Genomic DNA, 23,105 nt, shown 5'->3' with positions numbered 1-23,105 from the left:
GGCCATAGCTGTTTAGCACCGTTGGTGACTAATTGTCTCATTCTTGGAATTGAAAAGTTATCAGAGAGAAGAGATGAACCTAAAGAACCACAACAGCACATGCTTCATGAGGATCCACCTTCACCTGCTGAGGTTACATTTGCTGCTGATTTATTCAGAATGTACCGTAGATTTCATATGATACTTAATAAAATCTAATCTTTCACATAAGTATGAGTGGATTGTGTTTCTTCTACAACAGTTTTGTTCCACCTCAGTTGGTTCTTTATACTGGAAACTTAACATGCACCATTAGATTCTTAAGGTTCAAAGAGATTTATAAGAGGGTTTTTTTTTTATTTCCCTGGTGGATCAAACAACATATAATCTTGGGAACAGATAATCATGCTTTGCACCTGAGTTATTCCGTGCTCTGCCCTAGGGTAAGTATGTGGGTAGGATGGAAGGCTCCCAGAAGCTTGGTGTCAGATATGGACATCCAAGAGCCTGCGTCATTGTTGATGAATGTGCATCTCATACTTCCTTTTCCTCTCCTCCCTCCACCAGCACTGGGCATTAAGCCCAAGGCCTCTCTACCGACATCTGAAGGATATCTCTAGCCCCTTTATTTTATTTTATTTTTTATTTATTTCAATCTTGGGAAAAGTGCTTGCTGAGTGGCCTACCCTGGTCTTGAATGTGGATCATCCACCATCAATCTTAATAGTCCTTGGGATTACCAGCATACACCAGCATTGTTAGTGTGTTTCTAAATGCCTTTCTATTGTTGGCCAAGTAAGACACACAGAATGCACCTTTTTCCATAAAGCAAAAATAAAAATAGAGTATATAAAAGTGGGCATTAAAGGTAAAATAATATCTCTTTTTTTGACTTCTATGTGAATAATTTGTTAGCATACATAATGGGATTTGTTAAGTTTGTTTTATTATCCTTATGGTTGTTAACTTGCACTTCTGACCACTGAGCTGAACTGCCTTAACACCTCCCACATTCTGGTTGGTTTATCAAGGATGCCAACCCCGGAGCCTGAAGTTATGTATCACACAATGAGGCTTGGTGGGGGTGTGGTACATCTAAGCTGTTGCGGATGTAGTCCCAGAGTTCAGGGAATGGTGCCTGGCTTGTGTTGTGACAGTGAGGCTGCGGTATGGGCACCTGGGTGTGCTTCAGACTTCAGCTGCTGCTGAGGAATTTATCATCTCCTTAGCCAGGGGGAGAGGAGGGACAGTGGTGACAAGGATGGGGTATGCACAGTCCAGTGTCAAAGGCTAGTCAGGGGCTGGGGTTGTAGCCTAGTGGGAGATCTCTTGCCTTCCATGGGTGAGGCCCTGGGTTTGATCCTCAGCACCACATAAAAATAAATAAAATTATTGTATCAATCTAAAACAAACAAACAAAAAAGTCAAGCTCTGTGGTCCCTGAGTGTTTTCTTGGTTCTCCTTGCTTGTTGTTTGGGAGGCTCCAATTTCTTCATGCTCATGGTTTTCCATATTCCTTCTCCTGTCACACAGCTGCCATTGCACAGTGAGGTTGTTGGAAATGTTTTGGAAAGACTGCTTAGGTCAACCGCCTAATACATGTGTGTAGTACTGCAGTGAAGACGTTTGGAAATGAGTGATTTGTATGATTAAACAGTTTTACCAGAAGAGTATTTTTCCTGAGGGATAATATCTTACTTTCAGAGTATATGATATAAGCCAATATGTTGCATGGTTTGTTTTTAAATCTAAATGTTTATTTCATAGTATGTATTTGTCTCACCATGTTCTCCATCACTGCGATGCAGATCACACAGTGTATATCTCACTAAATTTGCTGTTCTAGTGAAAATGTTTAGGGGTACATAAATGGAGGTACTTCTTCATGACTGGATTTTGTGACATGGAGATGGTCACTAGGTGTGACTAGAGCTCTGCAGTGATGAAGGGCCTGCTCAGTGCTGCATAGGGGCAAGAGGGCTGAGATCATACAGAATGGTGAGCTGAGGTCTCTCTGAGATGACTGAACATCAGCTCTGTGAGCTTTACCAGCATCTGGAGAGGTCATGGATATAGAATGGAAGATGGAGAGAAGAGCATTGAGATTCCAGCGGAGTTCCTGACAAGAGGCGATCTGTGGCCAGTCCCTGGCAGCTCTGCTGCCACTCTCCTGAGGCTGGCATTCCTACTCAGCCAGAGGACCTTTCAGGGAAGGATGGCGTAACTGCTCCTTTCATGGTGCACATGACACCCGATGGTCTCCCATTTGTTTGTTCCCATCTAGGAATATCTGGTATTTTTCTTGCATAGAGTATTGTTCATGTTCGCATATGTTTCCTATCTACCGCTTAAACTTAGAGGTACAATCACTTGTAGAAATGCTATTATTCTTCTGCAGTCTGACTAGGAAACTTACTGTGTATAATGAAAATATAAAATGTAGTTCAGACTGACATCCTGTCCTCCCTGTTATGGAACATGCACTGTATCATATTTCTGAATGCCTCTTCTGTGCCAATGAAGAAAGGAACACGATTATTGTTGAAAGGAAATTATTAAGTTGCAATTATAGAAAAGAGACTAAAGGGGCTGGGGTTCTGGCTCAGTTCTTGCACATGCAAGGCCCTCGATTTGATCCTCAGCACCACATAAAAATAAAGTTATTGTGTCCAACTACAACTACAAAAAATAAATATTTAAAAAGACTAAATTTTACTACATGAGATTTTGAACAAAACTGCATGGAATTCACCTAAATACAGCAAGAATATGAAACATAAGAAAATTCAGGGAATAAGGATAAAAATATCTTTTTATTCTTAAAGTGCTTGTGAGAGAGATATACTGAAAAGGTCAACGTTCATGAGTTTCCACTTCAGAATGAACACCCAGGGTGGAATTTCTCTTGTTTGTGAAGTGGAAACTCATGTATTTGCCCCTAACATTTTTGCTAGTTTGCACTTGTGACCAGTCCCAACTCAGGGCTGAACCCCACCCAGTTGGGCTGGTTTGTCAAGAATGGCGAAGCCAAACACTGAAGTGTTTGCAGAGTTCACAGCATAAGGAGGCCTTCCAGGGAAGCAGGGTGGACTTGCTACACTTGTCCAGAAGTGGCTGCCTCCTCTTATGGAGGTCCTGGGTGGTGCTGGAGTGAGGGAACCTGGTCATCTTTAGAACTCCCAGCTGCTGCCCGAAGAAGGGAACACTTAGGGTTTATCAGCATCTTGCCCAGATGGCATCATAGAAAGGGAGTAGTGAGACTTGAAAGGTGTCAACAATAAACATCAAAATGGGTCAGACTCCAGCACAACCCTGAGTGTTTACTCCTGATTCTCTGGGCTCTTGGTTGGCATAGAGGAACTTACAATTTTTGTCATGTCAAATTTGCATTTCCTGATGCACCTGTAGGTCCCATTCTACAGTATGATTGTTGAAAATGTTTTTGAAATACTGTTTAGACAAGTTACCTAATGTTTGTATGGTAGTTCCATGAAAACTATTGTTTGTAAATGTTTGGTAGATAATAGATATGGTTAAACAATTTTGCCAGGTCATTCATTGTGTTTGTTGCTGTGACAAAACACCTGAGAACAAGGAAGAAAGATTTGTTTTGACTCACGGTTTCAGACTCATGGGTTCCATCCCATGATTGGCTGGCCACTTGCTTTGTGTCAGTGGCAAGGCCCATGATGTGCTCATCATGTTGGAAGGGCATGGGAGAGCAATGCTGTCTACCTCGTGGCAGGTGGATAGCAGACAGAAGCAGAGGAAAGGGCTGGGGACAAGACACACTCTCCTGGGGCATGACCCCAGTGACTCACCTCTTGGTTCCCACCATCTCCCAATGGTGCTACTGGCTGGGGAGAAAACCTTGACCTTGTAAGCCTTTGGAGGATATTCCAGATCCAAACTATAACATAAAAGTGTTGATTTCAGGTGTGGTTTTAAGCACTACACTACATGGCTCATTTTCAACTGCAGAGAAAAGTGATCTTGTATGTGAATTTTTCTTGCCTTTATTGCTCCCAAAGTTTGTAATGAGGATTGCATATTTAGTATAGATTTGTTCTGTTATTCTTCGTGATAACTGTGACAAATTCAGAATGGAATCATGTCTGGCTGTGAAGGCAAGTCACTCATCCCTAGAGCTAAGCACAGTTACCTCTGTGCTTCAATTATTCAACATCTGCATTTTATTTTCTAGTGATTTTTTTTGTTTTCTGCTCAATTACTCGGGCCTCAACCTGGGGCTTCATGCACGTGGGCAAGTGTTCTACAACTGAACCACACTCAGGTCCTGAAGTGTTTTTCTTGTATAATTTCTTAACACGAGGAATTAGAGTCTGTGTTCACTAATTTGGACTAAGTCCTCAACAGGTCCTCGCTTATGAATCATATGATCTTTCAGAGGTTTGAGGCCTTTGAATTATTACTTGGCTTTTCTCCACGTCCATGTGCCATCTCTCTGTTCTGAGTGTGAATTCACCCATATCTTGCCCCCCACATTTGCCTACAAGAATGGCATGGCCCCACAATAAAAAATAAAAAAAAAAAAAAAGAATGGCATGGCACACATACCCTCATAGGACAGTCACATGTGCTGTACTGGCCAGTGACACCTGGGCTGTGTCTTAGCTGAGTTAGGCCATGATCAGTTCCTGAAGGTCAGATAGGTCCCAGTTGGCTGTGGCCCACCCAAACATGTAAACCCGCCTTCTGCCTCAGGGTGAAGGAAATATTGGTGAGACGCTCACTTCACACAGGGAACCTAGGACAAAAACAGCTATGGCACTCTAGAACATGGCCAGGACTCTGTCCCACAGCTTCTCAACACAGTACTTCCAATCTCCTTGTCACTTTTCAATGGCTCATTTACGTGTCATTACAGTTGCAGTAAATTTGTATTGTCCATACTTCTACTTCAGATAAAAACTATGACCTGATATTAATTGCAAATGTACTCATTACCATATTGAGCTGTAAGAAAGACTATCAGGTCTTTCATGGGAAATACCTGGTCTCTGAAGAGCCAGTTTGTGATTCATTCCCCTCAATGAAGTGCTAACTCATGATTCAGTAATAGTCACAATGGCAATGCACACTTGTTGAACATAACTTGAGAACCTGTGTCCCACTGTTAATTTCCAGAAACAATTACAAGTTCCTAACTCATGCCACCAAAGACACACTGGAGTTGCTCTTTTCTACAATCTCTGCAGACTGGGGTCTGCATGGGAAAGGCAGAAAATGCTAACACGTGACCCTTGATGGACTGGTGATGTTGGAAATACGTTCATGAGCCTGTATTCTCTCTAGATGTCGGCTAAAAAGTGTTACTTTTTCTTCCCCACACTTTCATCTTTAATATATTTGTATTTTCACTTTATATAAATCAAGATGCATGTCGTCTCATGCTGGTAGCAGGCCCGCCCTGGCCCCTGGGGACTCAACCCCCAGTTCTTTGTTATGCATGTCAATGTGGCCAGCTCACAAGGCCATGACGCAGGCTTGCGGTTCCCTGTTTATCTGCCTCGCACATATGTGCCTCTCGGGAACATCTTGACCTGTTCGAGCCTCCTGATAGGGGACGGTGACGTGATGGTAACCCAAGGACGCAGTTATTACTCTCCCCTCCTCACTTTTGAGTAATTTCCCGCAGCTGTTAAAAAGATATATAAGGGGAACAAATTTGGCAATAAAGCGCGCGCACACACGCTCCCTCCTGGATGAAGAACCTTGGTGTCCTGTGTATTTTTAACCCCGCCGTCCCTCGCCGGACTCGGCTCCGTTAGCCGGACGCGGCATATGGAGGTTCCCACCGAGATCCGGAAAGTAGGGGTAAGCGGACGGGGCTCACCTTCTAAAGGTAGAAGGGGGAGGATTGGTTTAAAGGTAATTTAAAGAGACACGGTACGTACCATGGGTAACTCAACAGCGAAGGTTCGTCTGGCCAACGAACTAAAAGAGCTGTTAAATACACAAGGAACAGGAATAAAAACTAAGACTGCAACCGAATTCGTTGAAGTTATAGCCCAGGCTTGTCCTTGGTTTCTGACAGGAGGCTTTCTCAATAACAATGATTGGGATTTAGTTTGGCAACAGCTTCCCAGGGCTGTGTTATCCGGAGGGGATTTTTTGTTGTGGAAAAGTGAAAATCAAGAGAGGTGTTGCGAGCTAGCCCGAGTCAATCAGGACGCCGGCTTCCCACGGCGTAACCTCGAAATGTTAACAGGCTCGGGACAATATGCTGTCATAAATCAGCAAATTAATTATGATCCTGGGGGTCTATGCTCAGATAGCCTCAGCTGCGGTCCATGCCTGGAAAGCCCTGCCCGTTTCTAAGACTGAAGCAAAAATTTCCAAGATCTCTCAAGGGCCCTCTGAACCTTATTCGGACTTTATAGCCCGCCTAATGCAGGCGGCTGGAAAAATATTCCCTAATCTGGAACAGGCTATGCCACTTATTAGACAACTGGCATATGAAAACGCTAACACTTACTGCCAAAATGCTATTAAGTCCTCCCGGGCCAAAAGTATAGATGACATGATTCGAGCATGCAAAGATATAGATGGGCCTCATATTACTGGTCAGGTTTTGGCTGCTGCCCTTAAGACTGGAATGCAAAAATCTGATAACAGGGGAACCCGCTCTAAGGGGTGTTTTAAGTGTGGGAAAGAGGGACATATAAGGAGAAACTGCCCGGAAAGGAGCGAGGGTGCTGGCAGAGGGATGCTTGGAATTTGTCCTCGATGTCATAAAGGAAATCATTGGAGTAGTGAGTGCAGGTCAAAATTTGACATCCAGGGTAACCCAATACCGTCGGGAAACGGGAGCAGGGGCCCGCCCCGGGCCCCGGAAGCCAAAGTGTACGGGGCAGTGCAGGGAGGAAACAGTGCCCCGGGGAGTGGGCGTCTCCGCCGCCTCCCCCTGACCAACCCCTTTCTATCCGGGAACTCCCCAGGGGAACACCGGGAAGTGCAGGATTGGATCTCAGTTCCACCTCCCGAGCAGTACTGACTCCGCAGATGGGTCCCCAGACCCTGCCAACTGGAGTCTTTGGCCCTTTGCCGGAGGGAATTGTGGGACTGATACTGGGAAGAGGCAGCACTCTGCATAAAGGGCTCAGAATTCTTACAGGTGTGGTTGATGGTGATTACCACGGGGAGTTAAAAATTGTTGCCGAGGCTACCCAAGGGATCGTTATTATTCCTCCCGGAGAACGCATAGCACAATTATTGCTGCTGCCGGCGGCGTCTCTACCCAGCCGCGCCCTACAGGCAGCCCGGGGTAATGGCAGTTTTGGTTCCACCAGCACTCCTCAAACCTTTTGGGTAGCACACTTGGACTCCCGACCACAGTTAACCATTAAAATACAGGATAAAATCTTCAAGGGGATATTAGATTCAGGAGCTGATGTCTCTGTTATCTCTAAGAAACAATGGCCATCTGCTTGGCCTCTCCAAGATCCCTCAGCTGTATTACAGGGGATTGGGCAGACGAGACCAGAAAAAAGTGCCTCCTTTCTAAAATGGAGAGATGAGGAAGGACACAGTGGTTATTTTCAGCCTTACGTAGTGGCTGGACTCCCCACAAACCTTTGGGGAAGGGACCTACTTCAACAAATGGGAGCTATCCTCACCACTCAGACCCTAAAAGGGAGTAATAAATTTGTTAATGACATGATGTTAGATATGGGATGGCTTCCCGGAAAAGGACTGGGGAAAAGACATGAGGGAAGGGCAACGCCTGTGGACCCTACAGAAGAAATTACCAGAAGTGGAGGAGATCGGAGGGGGCTAGGAAATTTATCCTAGGGGCCACTGAAATGCGGCCACGTCCTCTATCTATTACTTGGTTATCAGATGACCCTGTGTGGATAGAACAGTGGCCCCTAACTAAGGACAAATTGCAGGCCGCGACCCTTCTGGTTCAGGAACAGCTTAGGGTGGGGCATATAGTGCCTTCCACTTCCCCCTGGAACACTCCTATTTTTGTCATAAGAAAGGGGTCTGGAAAATGGAGGCTTCTCCAAGACCTGCGGGCTATTAATAATACCATGCAGCCCATGGGACCTTTACAGCCAGGACTACCCTTCCCCACGGCTATCCCTAAAGATTGGCATCTTATTATTTTGGACCTAAAAGATTGCTTCTTTTCTATTCCCCTGGCCCCCCAGGATTGTAAACGTTTTGCTTTCTCTTTACCTTCAATAAATTTTAGGGAACCCTATCAGCGGTTTGAATGGACTGTCTTACCTCAAGGAATGGCCAATAGCCCTACTATGTGTCAGTACTTTATAGCAAAAATTCTGCAACCCTTTAGGCAACAATTCCCAAACTTTTACCTCGTCCATTATATGGATGATATATTGTTGGCAGGCCCTGATAGGAAAGCACTTTTCCAGTCTTATGAAGTCCTCCAGTCCCTGTTAAAGGGGGCCGGACTGATTATAGCCCCAGAGAAGGTGCAGATTCAGTATCCTTATAACTACCTAGGATATACTATTAACAAGGTAGGGATCACTCCCCAGAGGCCTCAATTTCAGGTGAACCAGCTCAAAACCCTGCACCAATGGCAGACATTTCTGGGGGAAATCCAATGGCTGCGGCCTTCCCTCCATGTCCCTACTGGTGAACTTAAACCCCTGTATGACCTTTTGAGAGGAGACCCCTCACCCACCTCCCCGCGAAAACCTACTCCAGAAGCCTTGAAGGCGCTTAGATTGATAGAGACAGCCTTACAAGAGATGCAGGTGATGCAGGTGGACTACTCCCAGTCCTTGTTATTCATTGTTCTGCCATCAAAACTCACCCCGACTGGAGTCTTTTGGCAGACTGGTCCTATTTATTGGGTTCACTTACCTGCATCCCCCTCCCGGGTCTTGATACCTTTCCATGATCTGGTAATACAATTAGTTTGGAAAGCAAAATATCTAGGAGATGCTTTGTTTGGGAAAACCTTTGATGTTCTCATATTACCATATAATCAAGACATTCTTTCTAAATTAAGACAGGAACATGATCTCTGGTGTCTTTTCTTCTGTAGTTTCATGGGACAGGTTGACAATCACTACCCTAAAAGCAGGCTCCTTGAAAGTCTAAAGACATGTCCAATAATTTTCCCAAAGATCCTAAAAAAGGATCCTCTCCCGGGGGCACAAACCGTCTTCACTGACGGGGCCAAAAATGGGTTTGCTGTCGTTTCAGATGGAACCCAAGTCATCCGCAAGAGAGTGGCCGATTGTTCAGCCCAAAAAGCGGAGGTTGCAGCCTTAATATTGGCCTTACAGACCTATAGCTTGGTGCCCCTTAATGTTTTCACAGACAGTCTCTATATTGCCAGGCTCGCCTCCGCGATTGAGACGGCACCTTATATTGGAAAACAATCCACTATCATGGATCAACTACAAACAGTGCAGCTTCTTATATGGGCTAGGGCAGACCCCCTCTTCATAGGTCACATTAGAAGTCATTCCGGACTTCCAGGTCCTCTGGCAGCGGGCAACGCCATGGCAGACGCTGCCACACATGCCACTAATTTTATATATACAATAACTGAGTATGATAAGGCCCTACAACTTCATAATAAATTTCACCTAAACGCACAAACTTTGCGCTTCCGCTCAGGATGTTCCCGGGATCAAGCTTTAAAAATTGTCTCCCTATGTCCTACTTGTGCACCTTTTATCCATTCCCCTTCTCTGGGAGTCAACCCAAGGGGCCTTCAGCCAAACGACATCTGGCAAACTGATGTAACTCATATTCCTAGTTTTGGAAAGCTGTCTTTTGTGCATGTCAGTATAGACACGTTCTCTGGTTTTATCTCCGCTACTTTACATTCAGGAGAAAAGGCTAAGGACGTGATACAGCACTATGTTAAAACCTTTTCCTTTATGGGAACCCCTCAATGTATAAAAACAGATAATGGCCCAGCTTATATTAGTCAAACCTTCCAAAAATTTTGCTCACAGTGGGATATTATACACAAAACAGGAATCCCATATAACCCCCAAGGACAGGCCATTGTTGAACGGGCCCATCAACATCTTAAAACCTATTTGCAAAAAACAAAAGAGGGGGAGATATACCAGAATTGTCAGGGACCACAAGCACTCCTAAGCATAACTCTATTCACTTTAAATTTTTTGCTCACTGACGCCGAAGGCCGTACAGCGGCGCAGCGTCACTTTTCCCCTCCCACCATACAAAAAGCACAGATAAGATGGAAGGATCTGGCTACAGGGAAGTGGCAACCCCCTGCTCCACTCTTGGCTAGAGTGAGAGGAGCTGTATGTGTCTTCCCTCCAGGGACGGAAAAACCCATTTGGATCCCGGAGCGCTGCACCAGACCGGTGAATGAAAATTCAAGACAAAATGAAGTTCCCAAGATGGCTGATCCTGCCGCTGTTGTTCCCACCCCTTCAAGTGAGTGCCGAGACACACCTCATGAGCTGGACCCCGCTTGTGGCATTCCTTCTGGACAGCCAATACAGGTTCACTACCAACGCCTGGAGATGGATGACTCCGCCCACGAGGTGTACTTACGACCCATTCGGAGATGAGATGTAACTGGACAGGAGCCAATACCCAAGCCCTCCTATGTATGCCTGCTTTTGCCCAGGTCCCTAATTACCCTGCTGACTTGGTGCCGTCATCCCAGACCCTTACGTTCAGAAAGCTCCCTGGTCATAGCTATCCCACTGGCAAAGATGATGACTGGGATCCGCAGTTGTGTCCTGCTGGCCATGACATCCTTACTGAAAAGTGTCCGTTTACGTAGGACAAGAGCTGATCTTGTAGTACCCAGTGACGGGCAACTTCCACGCTTGCACTGCAACCTAAGCCAGGGGAATGGGGCCTCCCCAGAGACGGGTAAGCAGTGCAAGGGCGGTGGACGACCTAAGACAGGGGCTACTTGATTCCCATTGACATGCAAAAAACAAAAAAGGGGGACTTGCTGGTAGCAGGCCCGCCCTGGCCCCTGGGGACTCAACCCCCAGTTCTTTGTTATGCATGTCAATGTGGCCAGCTCACAAGGCCATGATGCAGGCTTGCGGTTCCCTGTTTATCTGCCTCGCACATATGTGCCTCTCGGGAACATCTTGACCTGTTCGAGCCTCCTGATAGGGGACGGTGACGTGATGGTAACCCAAGGACGCAGTTATTACTCTCCCCTCCTCACTTTTGAGTAATTTCCCGCAGCTGTTAAAAAGATATATAAGGGGAACAAATTTGGCAATAAAGCGCGCGCGCACACGCTCCCTCCTGGATGAAGAACCTTGGTGTCCTGTGTATTTTTAACCCCGCCGTCCCTCGCCGGACTCGGCTCCGTTAGCCGGACGCGGCAGTCTCACTTGGTATGTAAGGAAGGGCCATATAATATAGTGAATATTTATCAACAGATGCAGATTTTAGGGTGAAATATGAACCACTTATATGGAATTTTCATTGTACATAAGTATCCTAAGATAGGGTGTGAGGAGAATAACTCAATGGAAAATATAATATAGGTTCCCCAAACTGTATGATACCTGACTTCACACACCAAGTCTAGATCCCTCAACCTTAACTTTGGATAGTTGCTGTTATGAAGCACTGACTGCACTGAGATGAATTAAAACTGTCGATCAAAGAAACAAATTACTTGTAGTAATGAAAAGATTAAATTTTATTAATTAAAACATCAGATCAATGATACATTGTACTAAAGCAGTGGCAAAATGTATGACCAGCAGTTAAATAATCCTGAAGGAAATGCTATTTTTTCTTTTTTGTCGAGCTTAGAACCCAGGGCCTTAAACATGCTAGGCGAGTACTCTAGCGAGCCATGCCCTGAGCCCCCATTCTGGTTCTTTTAATTAGATTCTCCAGTCTGATAACTCTCAATTTCAAAAATAGGGCTAATTACTCTTCGGTCTTTGCTAAGAGTGCTATTGTGATTCAATGGAGCATGTGGTCCCCATTCTTTTGCATTCTATCACAGTCTGTCCCTGTTCACCTGTGACTCTCATCCCATATGAGCCCCCAGGATGGCACATCCTTGGTCTGTTTTATTTTACAGTCGGTGGAATGATTTTTGATTTTTCCTATAAACTACAGAAGGGCCTCAGGACACAGGAAGCTTGACAACTTGTATCCACTTAAAGACACTACTCTTTACCTCTTCCAGATGCTAATTTAGACAATATTTACCTGGAAAGGCAGAGCTTGTCTTCCCAGAAGTTGAACAGAATGACCCTTACCTAATGCAGTAAGCCCTCCCATCCTATGCTTCTTTCCCAGTGACCATAATAAAGGCCTGGAAGGCAGGCACAACGTGAGACAGGTTTTAAAGCCCAGGGTAAAAGTTACATATAGCAAAGAAGCCTTCTCATGAGACCTCAAATGACTGAATAAAGTAATTCTTGACCTGAAGATAAGTAGTTGATTTCCAAAAGTCCTTGCACCTTTGAGTCTTAACGTATTTTGACTTGGAATTACTCCACAAAATGTAGTGACCAGGGTTACCCATAGAGAACTAGAGAATTTCTTCAAGTAAATCCTCATCTGCAGGTATGGTCATCAGGTAACAACAGCCCAGTAAAGACCCTCCATTTGTACGGTTTCATCAATGACGTATTGCTGCTTTCCAGTCATCTGTGAGGCTGGACTGAAGCCTCTGTGGGGCACATTACAGATACAAGACTTCTTTCCATATGCTCTGGAGCCTACCAGTGCTTGCACTACTGTCTGTGCTGGGCGTGGACCCCAGGGCCTGGCATGTACAAGGCAAGTACTCTGCCCTGGGCCACACCCCAGCCACGGATCAACTCCTGATAGTCTTCCACAGTCACTGCGTTTATAAACTCTCTTAAAAATTAATGCACAGATGTTGTGGAAGGCAAAGACCTGGCTACACTCATTTGTAAGGCTTGAGTCCAGAGTGAGTTCTTCGATGACTTGCAAGGTTGGAACTTCGACTAAAGATCTTACCACACTCATTACATGTGTATGGCTTCTCTCCAGTGTGGACTGCCTGGTGGGTAGTCAAGCTTGAGCGCACACTAAAGGCCTTGCCACACTTATCACACTTGTACGGCTTCTCTCCAGTGTGAGTCCTCCGGTGACTTGCCAGGTGTGAGTTCTGGGTGAAGACCTTGCCACACTCATTGCACTTGTACGGCTTCTCCCCGGTGTGGATCGCCTGGTGAGTAGTCAGGCTTGAGTACACGCTGAAGGCCTTGCCACACTCTGTACACTTGTATGGCTTCTCCCCGGTGTGAGTTCTACGATGATTGGCCAGGTGTGAGTTCTGAGTGAAGACCTTGCCACACTCAGAACACTTGTACGGCTTTTCTCCAGTGTGGATGACCTGGTGGGTGTTGAGGTTTGAGTGTGAGTTAAAGGCCTTACCACACTCGTTACACCGGTATGGTTTCTCCCCTGTGTGAATCCTCTGATGAATTGCGAGGCTCGAGGTCTGGCTGAAGACCTTGCCACACTCATTGCACTTGTATGGCTTCTCTCCAGTGTGGGTCACCTGATGGGACGTCAGGCTGGAGCGCACGCTGAAGGACTTGCCGCACTCGGCACACCTGTAGGGCTTCTCCCCAGTGTGCACCCTCCAGTGCCTGGCGAGGTTTGAGGTCTGGCTGAAGACCTTGCCGCACTCATCACACTTGTACGGCTTCTCTCCACTGTGAACTCCTCGGTGACTTGCCAGGTGTGAGTTCTGGGTGAAGACCTTGCCACACTCATTGCATTTGTACGGCTTCTCCCCAGTGTGGATCGCCTGGTGAGTAGTCAGGCTTGAGTACACGCTGAAGGCCTTGCCACACTCTGTACACTTGTACGGCTTCTCCCCCGTATGAGTCCTCCAGTGATTGGCCAGGTGTGAGTTCTGGGTGAAGACCTTGCCACACTCAGAACACTTGTAGGGCTTTTCTCCAGTGTGGATGACCTGGTGGGTGTTGAGGTTTGAGTGAGAGCTGAAGACCTTGCCACACTCGTTACACCGGTATGGTTTCTCCCCTGTGTGAGTTCTCCGGTGAATCGCGAGGCTCGAGGTCTGGCTGAAGACCTTGCCACACTCGTTGCACTTGTATGGCTTCTCTCCAGTGTGGATCACCTGATGGTTGGTTAGATTGGAGCGCACACTGAAGGCCTTGCCGCACTCGGCACACTTGTACGGCTTCTCTCCGGTGTGAGTTCTGCGATGACTTGTTAGGTGTGAGTTCTGAGTGAAGACCTTACCACACTCATTGCACTTGTAAGGTTTTGCTCCCGTGTGATGTCTCTCGTGCACCAAAAGATAGGAGCGCCTGAAGAAAGCCTTGCCACACTCAGCACACTTGTACAGTTTCTCTCCAGTGTGGATTCTGCGATGATGTGCAAGAGAGGAGGTGTAACTAAAGACCTTGCCACACTCGTGGCATCTGTAAGGCTTGTCCCTAATGTGTGCTTTGTGCCTTGGAATGAGCAATGAAGAATAAAGAAAGTCATTCCCGTATCCTTCCAGCGTTCCGACACTGGAAGGAACGCTTTGAGGTGGTAAAGCTGAAGAACCACTGTGCACAGACTTCTCCTCTTCACCACACTCGCTTTTCCCTGCAGACTGAAGCAGCTGGGGTGCACACAGGCCTGGCGGAAAGCCCAGCCCAAGCCAATCACTCTCAAGCTTGCTCCCTGCATCCTGTCCATCACCACCGTCTCTTCCACCCATGTGGCTTCCTTTATGGATCATGGGCACTCTCTTACAATCTCCTTCACCATCTCTCCATGGAAACTGGAAGTCATGTGCCTTTCTCTGGATGTCCCTGAAGGAAAGGGCTTCAGCGTCGTGGTGCTCATGTCTTCCCAGCATGGCTTTCTGGAATCTCTCTTCTATACTGCTGTTTCTTTTTGAAGGTGATTTTTTAATTATGTGTTTAGGAGAGAAATCTACAAGATATAAAGTTACATGTTTCTCATCAACAAAAGAAACATTCATATTGAAAAAGATGTTATTATTGCAAAAGTAATATTTGTATTAAGCAGACTTTTAAAACTTAAGAATAACCATAAAATTTACCCCAGATGGTGGTGAGGGTCTGTAATCCCAATGACTCAGGGGGCTGAGGCAGAAGGATATCAAGTTCAAGGCCAGCCTGGGCAATTTAGTGAGACTGTGCCTCAGAAAAAAAATTTTTTAAATGCCAAGAAAAGTAGTTCGGTATTAGTGCATTTGCCTACCATATGTGAGGCCCTGAGTTCAATCCCCAGTAATTAAACAAAAACTTGATTAATAATACATAGACCTTGAGAGGGTGAAAAGATAAATTTTTACATCTCTGAAGAATAGAATGGTAAGTGGGAGAAGTTTGAAAATTTCCTGCAAGAGCTCACAGCATAGAAACTTTTGTTTTCCCACAGAAATCTTTCACCCGTGGAGTTTCTCAGACAACACTGGGCGATAAAGCTTCTACTGTGCACACGTGAGCTCTTACCTGGGTTCACACCTTTGACACAGCCCCACCCACCGGGATTTCTTGCTATTTTCACTTCATTCTTCAAGGTCCAGGGCTCTTTCCCTTCTTCCAACATGGAAATAACACCAAGGTCAGGAAGGAAGATCCCTGTTTATAAAAAGAAAGGAATCCCATCTGTTGTGGCTTCCCCAGAATCCTAGTCCTATGTGTACATGAGAGAGGATGTTATAGAGGGAGCCCGAAAAACACTTCACAAATCCACCCATTCGTTGCTTCCTTCTGACAACTGAGGGAATACTTTAATATAAGACCTCTAGCTCTTCCAAAAACTAATAAATCAAAAGCAAAGCAGCACAATGAGTTTATTTGCAGCTATTCAAGAGGCTGAGGCAGGAGGATCACAAGTTTGAGGCCAGCCTGGGCAACTTTGTGAGACCCTGTCTCAAAATAAAACTTAAAAAAATGTCTAGGAATGTAGCTTAGTGGCAGACCTAGCATGTGCAGAGCTCTAGACTCAATTCCCAGTACCAGGTGGGTGGAAGGAAGCAAGCAGAGCTAAATCTTCCACAGGGCCTGGGCTATCGGTCAGTGGCAGAGTGCTGGCTGAGCATGTGAGAGGCCATGGGTTTCATCCCCAGCACTACCACACACACACACACACACACACACAAAAAAAAGTCTGCCATCTGTGCATACCTGAGCTGTGTAACCACCCAATCATGTATCATATTATGTAGGCAAAACATCTACAGAAATGAAGGAGAAAGGACCAGCACAATGGTGCACGTGTGCCTGTAATTCCAGCTAATTGGGAGGCTGAGGCAGGACAGCCTCAGCAACTTAGCAAGGCCCTGTCTCAAAAAAGTAAAAAGCACTACCATCTAGCTAACTGGTACAACACCCCTAAGTTCAAACGCTAGTATGAGAGTGGGCGGGGGGAGGGGGAGGGAGGGAAAGAGGGAGGGAGGGGGGAAGGTTGGGCTGTAGCTCTGTGGCAAAGTGGTAGAGTGCTTGCCTAGTATGTGCAAGGCTGTGTGTTTGATCCCCAGCACTGTAAAAAATAAAAAGATAGGTTAAGAGTCATAGGAAATAGCTGGCCATGGTGGTGCATACCTGTCATCCCAGTAACTGGGGAGGCTGAAGCAGAGAATTTTAAGTATGAGGTCAGCCTCAGCAACGTAGTAAGACCCTGTCTCAAAATAAAAAGTCAAAAAGATAGGGTTATAGCTCAGTGGCCAAATGCTAGTGGTGAGGAAGAGGAGGAGGAGAGATGGTTAAAGTCCAGCAGCTACATTAGGAAGATTTTCATTTCTGGGTCAACAGAGCTTCAACTTTACTCAAGTAATAAGCAGCTCCCCCGAGGCATGTGAAGGAAAAATGCAAAGGTACACAAGACAGATCCAATCTCAGGAGAGATCACGCTCACCCAGGGAGACCAGGTTCCTGTAGGTCTCCAGCATCACGTCCCTGTACAAAGCCCTCTGTGTGGGGTCCAGGCACTTCCACTCCTCCTGGGAGAATTCAATGGCCACATCCCTGAATGCCAACTGTCCCTAAAATAAAAAATACGTTTCATCAAGAAGACATGCAGATAGTTATCATCTCCACATAAAATGGGATGAGAAGAGAACTGTAAGAAATCTCCTGGAGTGAGCCTACCAGACCCAAGCTGGGATGCTATGAAATGCATACTTGACCTCTATATTTGCAGATGCACAATTACTTGGATCTCTAAAGTGATAAGGGAGGCTACAAGCCCCTAGACACTTCAGGACTGGGACTGGTCACTGGAAAGATCCAGGCAGGATTTGTGGATCAGAACTTCCAGCCTTACTCCCAGACCACCCATGAGGGGACAGGGGCTGAAGGTTCAGTGGCGCACCAATGGCCAATGATATCACCAATCATGCCTGGTGACAGGATTTGAAGAACCTTCTGGCTAGCTGAACATGAGAAGGTCCTCCGAGGAGGGATCGCCCAGCGAAGGGACGGAAGCTCCAGGTGCCTTCTCCCACACCTTGCCTTATGCACCCTCCATTCGGCTCTTCAGCTGCATCCTTGATAGTATGTGACAGGGTAAGTAAGCGTATCACTCAGTGCTGTGAGCCGCTCCAGGAAATTAACCAAACCCGAGGAGGGAGTCCTGCAAACCTGTCACTCAGAACCACAGGCATCTGATATGAGGGCACCTGAGGGACTGGGCCCGCCCCCTGAGGGATCTGAGGCTACTCGTCAGAATCCAATTGAATCAAAGGACACAGAGCTGGTTTCTGCTGCAGAATTTCTTGCTGGTTGTGTGGGGAAACCCCACACATTGGAGTCACAGAAGCTTTCTGGGTGGTGGGTGTACAGTAGGAGAAATTAAAAATTTGCTTTTACGATATCCCCGTACATATAAAAGTACATTTGAGCAACATTATGTCTCCCTAATTCTGTTCCAGTTTATTTTTCCACAAGAGGTTATACCCTGTATATATATCTACCCTGTATATCTACCCTGTATATATACCCTGTAACACGAAGGTCAGGAAGGAAGATCCCTGTTTATAAAAAGAAAGGAATCCCATCTGTTGTGGCTTTTCCAGAATCCTAGTCCTATGAGTACATGAGAGAGGATGTTATAGAGGGAGCCCAAAAAACATTTCACAAATCCACCCATTCGTTGCCTCCTTCTGACAACTGAGGGAATACTGTATATCAGTGTGGATTTCTCATTTTTATGGATAATGTAAGAAGCACATAAATAAAAAGCCAGATCATGGCTGGGATGTGGCTCAGTGGCAGAGTTCCTGCCTAGTGTGGACGAGGCCCTGTGACAGATCCCCAGTACCCACACAAAGCAAAAGCCCAACTCAGGCTGACCTCCATGGAAGCATTAGTTATGACATCTGCCACACCATGTGATGTGCACTCAACACCTAGGTGAGCTATGGCATGAGCCCTGTCTTCAGAGACGACAGTCCACAGAGGCTTCCAAAAGTCAGAATCTAAAACTGTGAAAACAGCAACAGCAGTGCCTAAAGCTTCTAAATGCTGGCTATTATGATTTGTGTGTGTGTGTGTATGTGCGGGTGTGGGTGGTGCTGGGTGTGTGTGAACCAGGGCCTTGAGCATACTGGGCAGGCATTCTATCACCGAGCCACATCCCAGCTACACACAGGGTGTTCAACACGCCTTCCGTGAAGTAACACCTATGGCGACCTAAGAAAGATTCATTCCCATCTTCCTGAGGAAACAACTGTGTCACAGATACTGAAGAAACTCTGCTCAAATCAAAGAGCTGAGCATGGAAGAACGAGTACCTGACCCAGATATCTAAGAAATGGAACTAAACCTGAAGAATTAAACACTTAAGTAGCAGAGCATCAGAAGTGAATAAACAGTACGGGAAGTGAGGGACGTAGAAGCAAGTTCAAGCAGAGCAATGTGAACTTCTGCATGCATGCACACGTAGCCACATAAGACTCCCATTCCTACCAATGTCGACCTGTGAACATGAGAGGGGACAGAGAATGCAAGACCACAGAAAATACGATAAATCAGGTAAAAACATACAGCTGTCTTTGATAAACAGCATACACTTGCACATCATGTATGCAAGACAAATATATATATATATACACACACACACACACATACTTATATCAAATGAAATAACAGGACTTGTCTCTCAGTGATAATTGTCCCAATACTTTTCATCACCACTGTTCTCACATGCATGTTGGCATGTTTGGGACAATAAAAATATATAAATCATCCTGAGTTTTGTTTATAAACATTGTCCATTAAGCCATTAAGACAGGACTATACAGGTTGGGCGTGTAGTCAGTGATAAGAGTGCTTGCTTAGCATGGGCAAGGCTTGGGGCTCAATCCCTAGTACTGCCCCCTCCAAATAGGGGAGAACATGTAACAAACAAACAAACAAAAAAAAAAAAACAAGAAAAAGAAAGAAATTTGCCACAAACCAACACTAAAAAATTAGAGATATGTAAACGACCAAAGAATTAATTCTGAGAGTTATAACAGTGCTCCAACGAAATAAAAGCAGAAACACAAAATCAGAAAACCAATGAATGGATAAAATGAGAATAGTTAACTATGAAGCTGGGCAGGTGGCGCACGCCTGTAATCCCAGTGGCTTGGGAGGCTGAGGCAGGAGGATTTTGAGTTCAAAGTCAGTCTCAGCAACTTGGTGAGGCCATAAGCAACTTAGTGCGACCTTGTCTCAAAATAAAATAAAAAGAAAGGGTTATGACTCGGGGGTTAAGCGCTCCTGGATTCAATCCCTGGTACCAAAACCAACCAACCAACCAACCAACCTACAGGGAAAAGTAGAGCAAGAAAGAATGACAATGAAGAAGGGCAGAGTGTGGAGGCATATACCTATAAGCCCAGCTGCTTGGGAGGCTAAGGCAGGAGGATTAGAAAGCTTGAGGCCAGCCTCAGCAACTTAGCAAGACTCCATTTCAAAAATTAAAAATTAAAAAAGGAGAGGTCCCAAGGGACTCACAGGATACCCCCATATGTACTCCAGAAGAGGAGGAGAGAGAGAGGTGGAGAACCTATGTGACAACAATGATGGCCAACTATTTCCAAGATATCTGAGATACAGATATATATAGCCAATAAGCTTCAAGATACAGGGTGACATGAGCAGGGTCCTGGGTTCAATCTCCAAGTAAAAAGTATCAACTTGCAACCATTCAAATTTTCTTCTCTATCTAGAATAAATGCAGAAATTAGTAGCACAAGAAAAATGAAAATCCACAAATATAAATGCAAATTAAATAACTTCTTATGTGGATGTCCCAGGGGTATTCTACCACTGAGCTACCTCCCCAACCTTTTTTTTTTTTCCCTTTTCTTTTTGAGATAGGATCTCACAAATTACCCACAAATCATCCTCCTTCCTCAGCCTTCTGTGTCATTGGGAATACGAGCATGCACCACTGTGACCAGCTAAATAACATCTGCTTAATCAGTCAATGAGTCAAAGGCAAAAGGGGGAACTAAAAACAAGCGAAAAAAATCATTGTTCTATGCGACCACCATTATTCTGATGTCAAACTCAGGCAAAGGAAAAAAACACCACAGATCAATAACTCCAATGAATATTGATGAAAAATTCCTCAACAAAAAACTGGCAAATCTAAATGTATAGGACACTGAAAGGATTAGACACTGTGACAGGTGAGATTCATTTCTAGGAACAAGGGTGGAGCAACTAATAAGGTCAACTGCACAACACATGACACTGACAGAGAGGACAAAACGCACGGGACCAGGTCCACAGATTCCGAAAACACCTCAGAGCCAACGCCTCTCCTGGCACAAACACTCAAGGACCAGGCACAGAGAGAACGTCAGGACAGTAAAGTTAGCTATGATTTCTTGGATACAGCATCAAAAATACTGGCAAATGGAACGACTTACAGCTGAAACACTGTTGTACAACAAAGGACGCTGTCAAGAGTGAAAACACCTAATTATATTGTGTAGAGAAGAACTAACACAAATCTGAAAATAAAAAGATAACAGAGGGGGGATCCAGAAACTGCCCACGAACCTCTTCTGATATATACGATCAGCAACTTTAAGCTGAATCAGGGAGCCTGGGATGTAGGTTAGTTTTAAAAGTGCTTGCCTGGCAGGCACAAGGCCCTGGGTCTGACCCCACAAACAAATGACTGAAGAAATAAATAAGATTGAGAGATAAGACAGGTATAGTGGCACACACCTATAATCCCAGCAGCTCTCAGGCTGAGATGGGAGGATGGCAAGTTCAAAGCCATTCTTAGCAACTTAGCAAGGCCCTAAGGAATTTAGTGAGACACTGTCTTCAAATAAAATATAAAAAAAAGGCTGGGGATGTGGTTCAGTGATTTGAGTTCCCTGGGTTCAATCCCTGGTAGAAAAAAAAAAAAAAAAAAGAAAAAGAAAAAAAGAAAGCTTCACCAGGCACAGTGGTACACGTTGGTAATCCCAGCTACTTGGGATGCTGAGGAAGGAGGATTGCAATTTTGAGGCCACTGTGGGTGACCTAGTGAGACCCTGTATGGGGAGCATTGGGAATATAGCTGAGAGGTACAGTACCCCTTTGTTCAATGCACAGTTCCAAGGGGGACCCTGCAGAACATCTTTGATCACTGTCTCACTATCTTTCTATTCCCAGTCACTGAGATTTTGGAATCCAAAACACTGTCTCACTGGATTATCTATAAAAGCGATATATTAAGCAGTGCATATTTCCCCTTTATAGTTCTCCTTTTCTGGAATTTAAAAGCATCTGTGCGCATTAATATGTGATTTCAAAGTGCAGCTTTTTTCACCCACATCGAGAGGCAGCTGACAGTGTATCCAGATATGCCCTAATGATCCCTGCTGCCCAACAGGACTGACACACAAGCCCTCACAGGCCCACAACCCTGCCAGGCTGTGAAATCCTTCCCAGGAACACAACAGTGGTGCCTCCTCATGGGTTCCCTGCCACAGGTCTCAGTGGGATGGAATCTGAGCACAGAGGATGGGGGAAGGGAGGCCCCAGGGAGTGCAGGCACACTTGACAGGAGGCTGCAGAGTCACGTGAGGCCAGCAGCTCCCAGGCCCAGCACTGCACAGGGGACTCAGGACACCTGAGAGCATCACTGTACCTCAGTGACAGCCATTCCTGACTCCTTTTCTTTCCTCCTCCTCTTCAGGGCTGTTTCCTCAGGTAACAGGAGTCTTTACAAGTGAATCCTGGAAGGAGGAAACATACTGTTTAAGGCTCAGAAGCAACACACCCCACAGCCACACACACAGGTGGACCCCAGCATGTGAGAAGATGGTCCCTGGCTGCCCACCCTTCCAGGCTGACCCAGGCACAATACACCCCTGGAAGAAGGCCCAGAGGAGACATCTCTGACTCCTTTCTTTGGGCCTGGTCTCCCTCCTGGTGAAGCCCACACACAGGCTGCAGCAGTGGGGAACTGGGCAGCACGAGGCTCCCCTTCAGGGCACAGTCTGGCGCTCACCAAACTGAACCACAGCATAGCCCCCCTCACTTCTCCTGGGAGCTCAGCCCTCAGGATGGAGGACACAGAGCCAGGTACACAGCTCTGGATGTGGTGGTGCATGCCTGTAATCCCAGTGACTTGGGAGGCTAAGGAAGGAGGATTCAGCAACATAGTGAGGCCCTAAACAATTTAGCAAGAACCTGTCTCAAAATAAAAAGGGCTGGGGATGTGATGTGCCTAAGTGGTTAAGTGCCCCTATGTTCCATCCCCAGCACCATAATAAACAAATAAATAAATAATAAAAGGACTGAGTACTCAATGCTGCACACAGAAGAGAATCAACCTTACTTATTAAGGCTGTGCACCCATCAATGAGATGTCCAGTAGGTGGACAGACTGCTTGCAAAATGCCTCAGCACTCATGGGAAGCCAACGTTGAGCACCTCCCGGAGGGGCAGGCCCAGCCCACCACCCACCTTCTGGCTCTGCCCCTCTTGGAGCCTTGTTCTCACCAGGATCCAGACAATGGATGCTGAAGGAGCAGGAAAACACAGGCAGCACAGGCTGCATGGACCAGATGTGGGGCAGGGTGTGGCTGGAGTGTGACTGGAGCTGGGGGGGGGGGGACAGTCACGGAGAAGTCTCCATGGAGCAAGTGAGTCAAAAACGAACGACGAAACAGC

At 45.9% G+C, this 23,105-nt stretch overlaps 1 protein-coding gene across 5 annotated transcripts in view; it reads right to left on the bottom strand.

Annotated features, from left to right (window-relative positions):
* Nucleotides 1-11,623: 11,623 nt before the first annotated feature.
* The window catches only part of LOC107158893 (zinc finger protein 665-like), a 15,069-nt gene continuing 3,587 nt past the window's right edge, over nucleotides 11,624-23,105 (bottom strand). Inside the window, exons 1-5 of one of the 5 annotated variants that reach the window (XM_048791617.1) lie at nucleotides 22,935-23,075; nucleotides 22,078-22,165; nucleotides 16,852-16,978; nucleotides 15,444-15,572; nucleotides 11,624-14,898 (exon numbers count right to left, since the gene is read on the bottom strand). In XM_048791617.1, coding sequence (XP_048647574.1) covers nucleotides 12,878-14,898; nucleotides 15,444-15,572; nucleotides 16,852-16,978; nucleotides 22,078-22,092 — 2,292 coding nt within the window. In that variant the 5' untranslated portion in view covers nucleotides 22,093-22,165; nucleotides 22,935-23,075 and the 3' untranslated portion in view covers nucleotides 11,624-12,877. The other 4 variants (XM_048791618.1, XM_048791619.1, XM_015505380.2 and 1 more) reach the window with 4 other exon arrangements.

The sequence above is a fragment of the Marmota marmota genome, unplaced genomic scaffold (assembly GCF_001458135.2).
Source record: "Marmota marmota marmota unplaced genomic scaffold, marMar, whole genome shotgun sequence".
NCBI lineage: Eukaryota > Metazoa > Chordata > Mammalia > Rodentia > Sciuridae > Marmota > Marmota marmota.
This window is presented reverse-complemented; position numbering and strand designations above follow the sequence as displayed.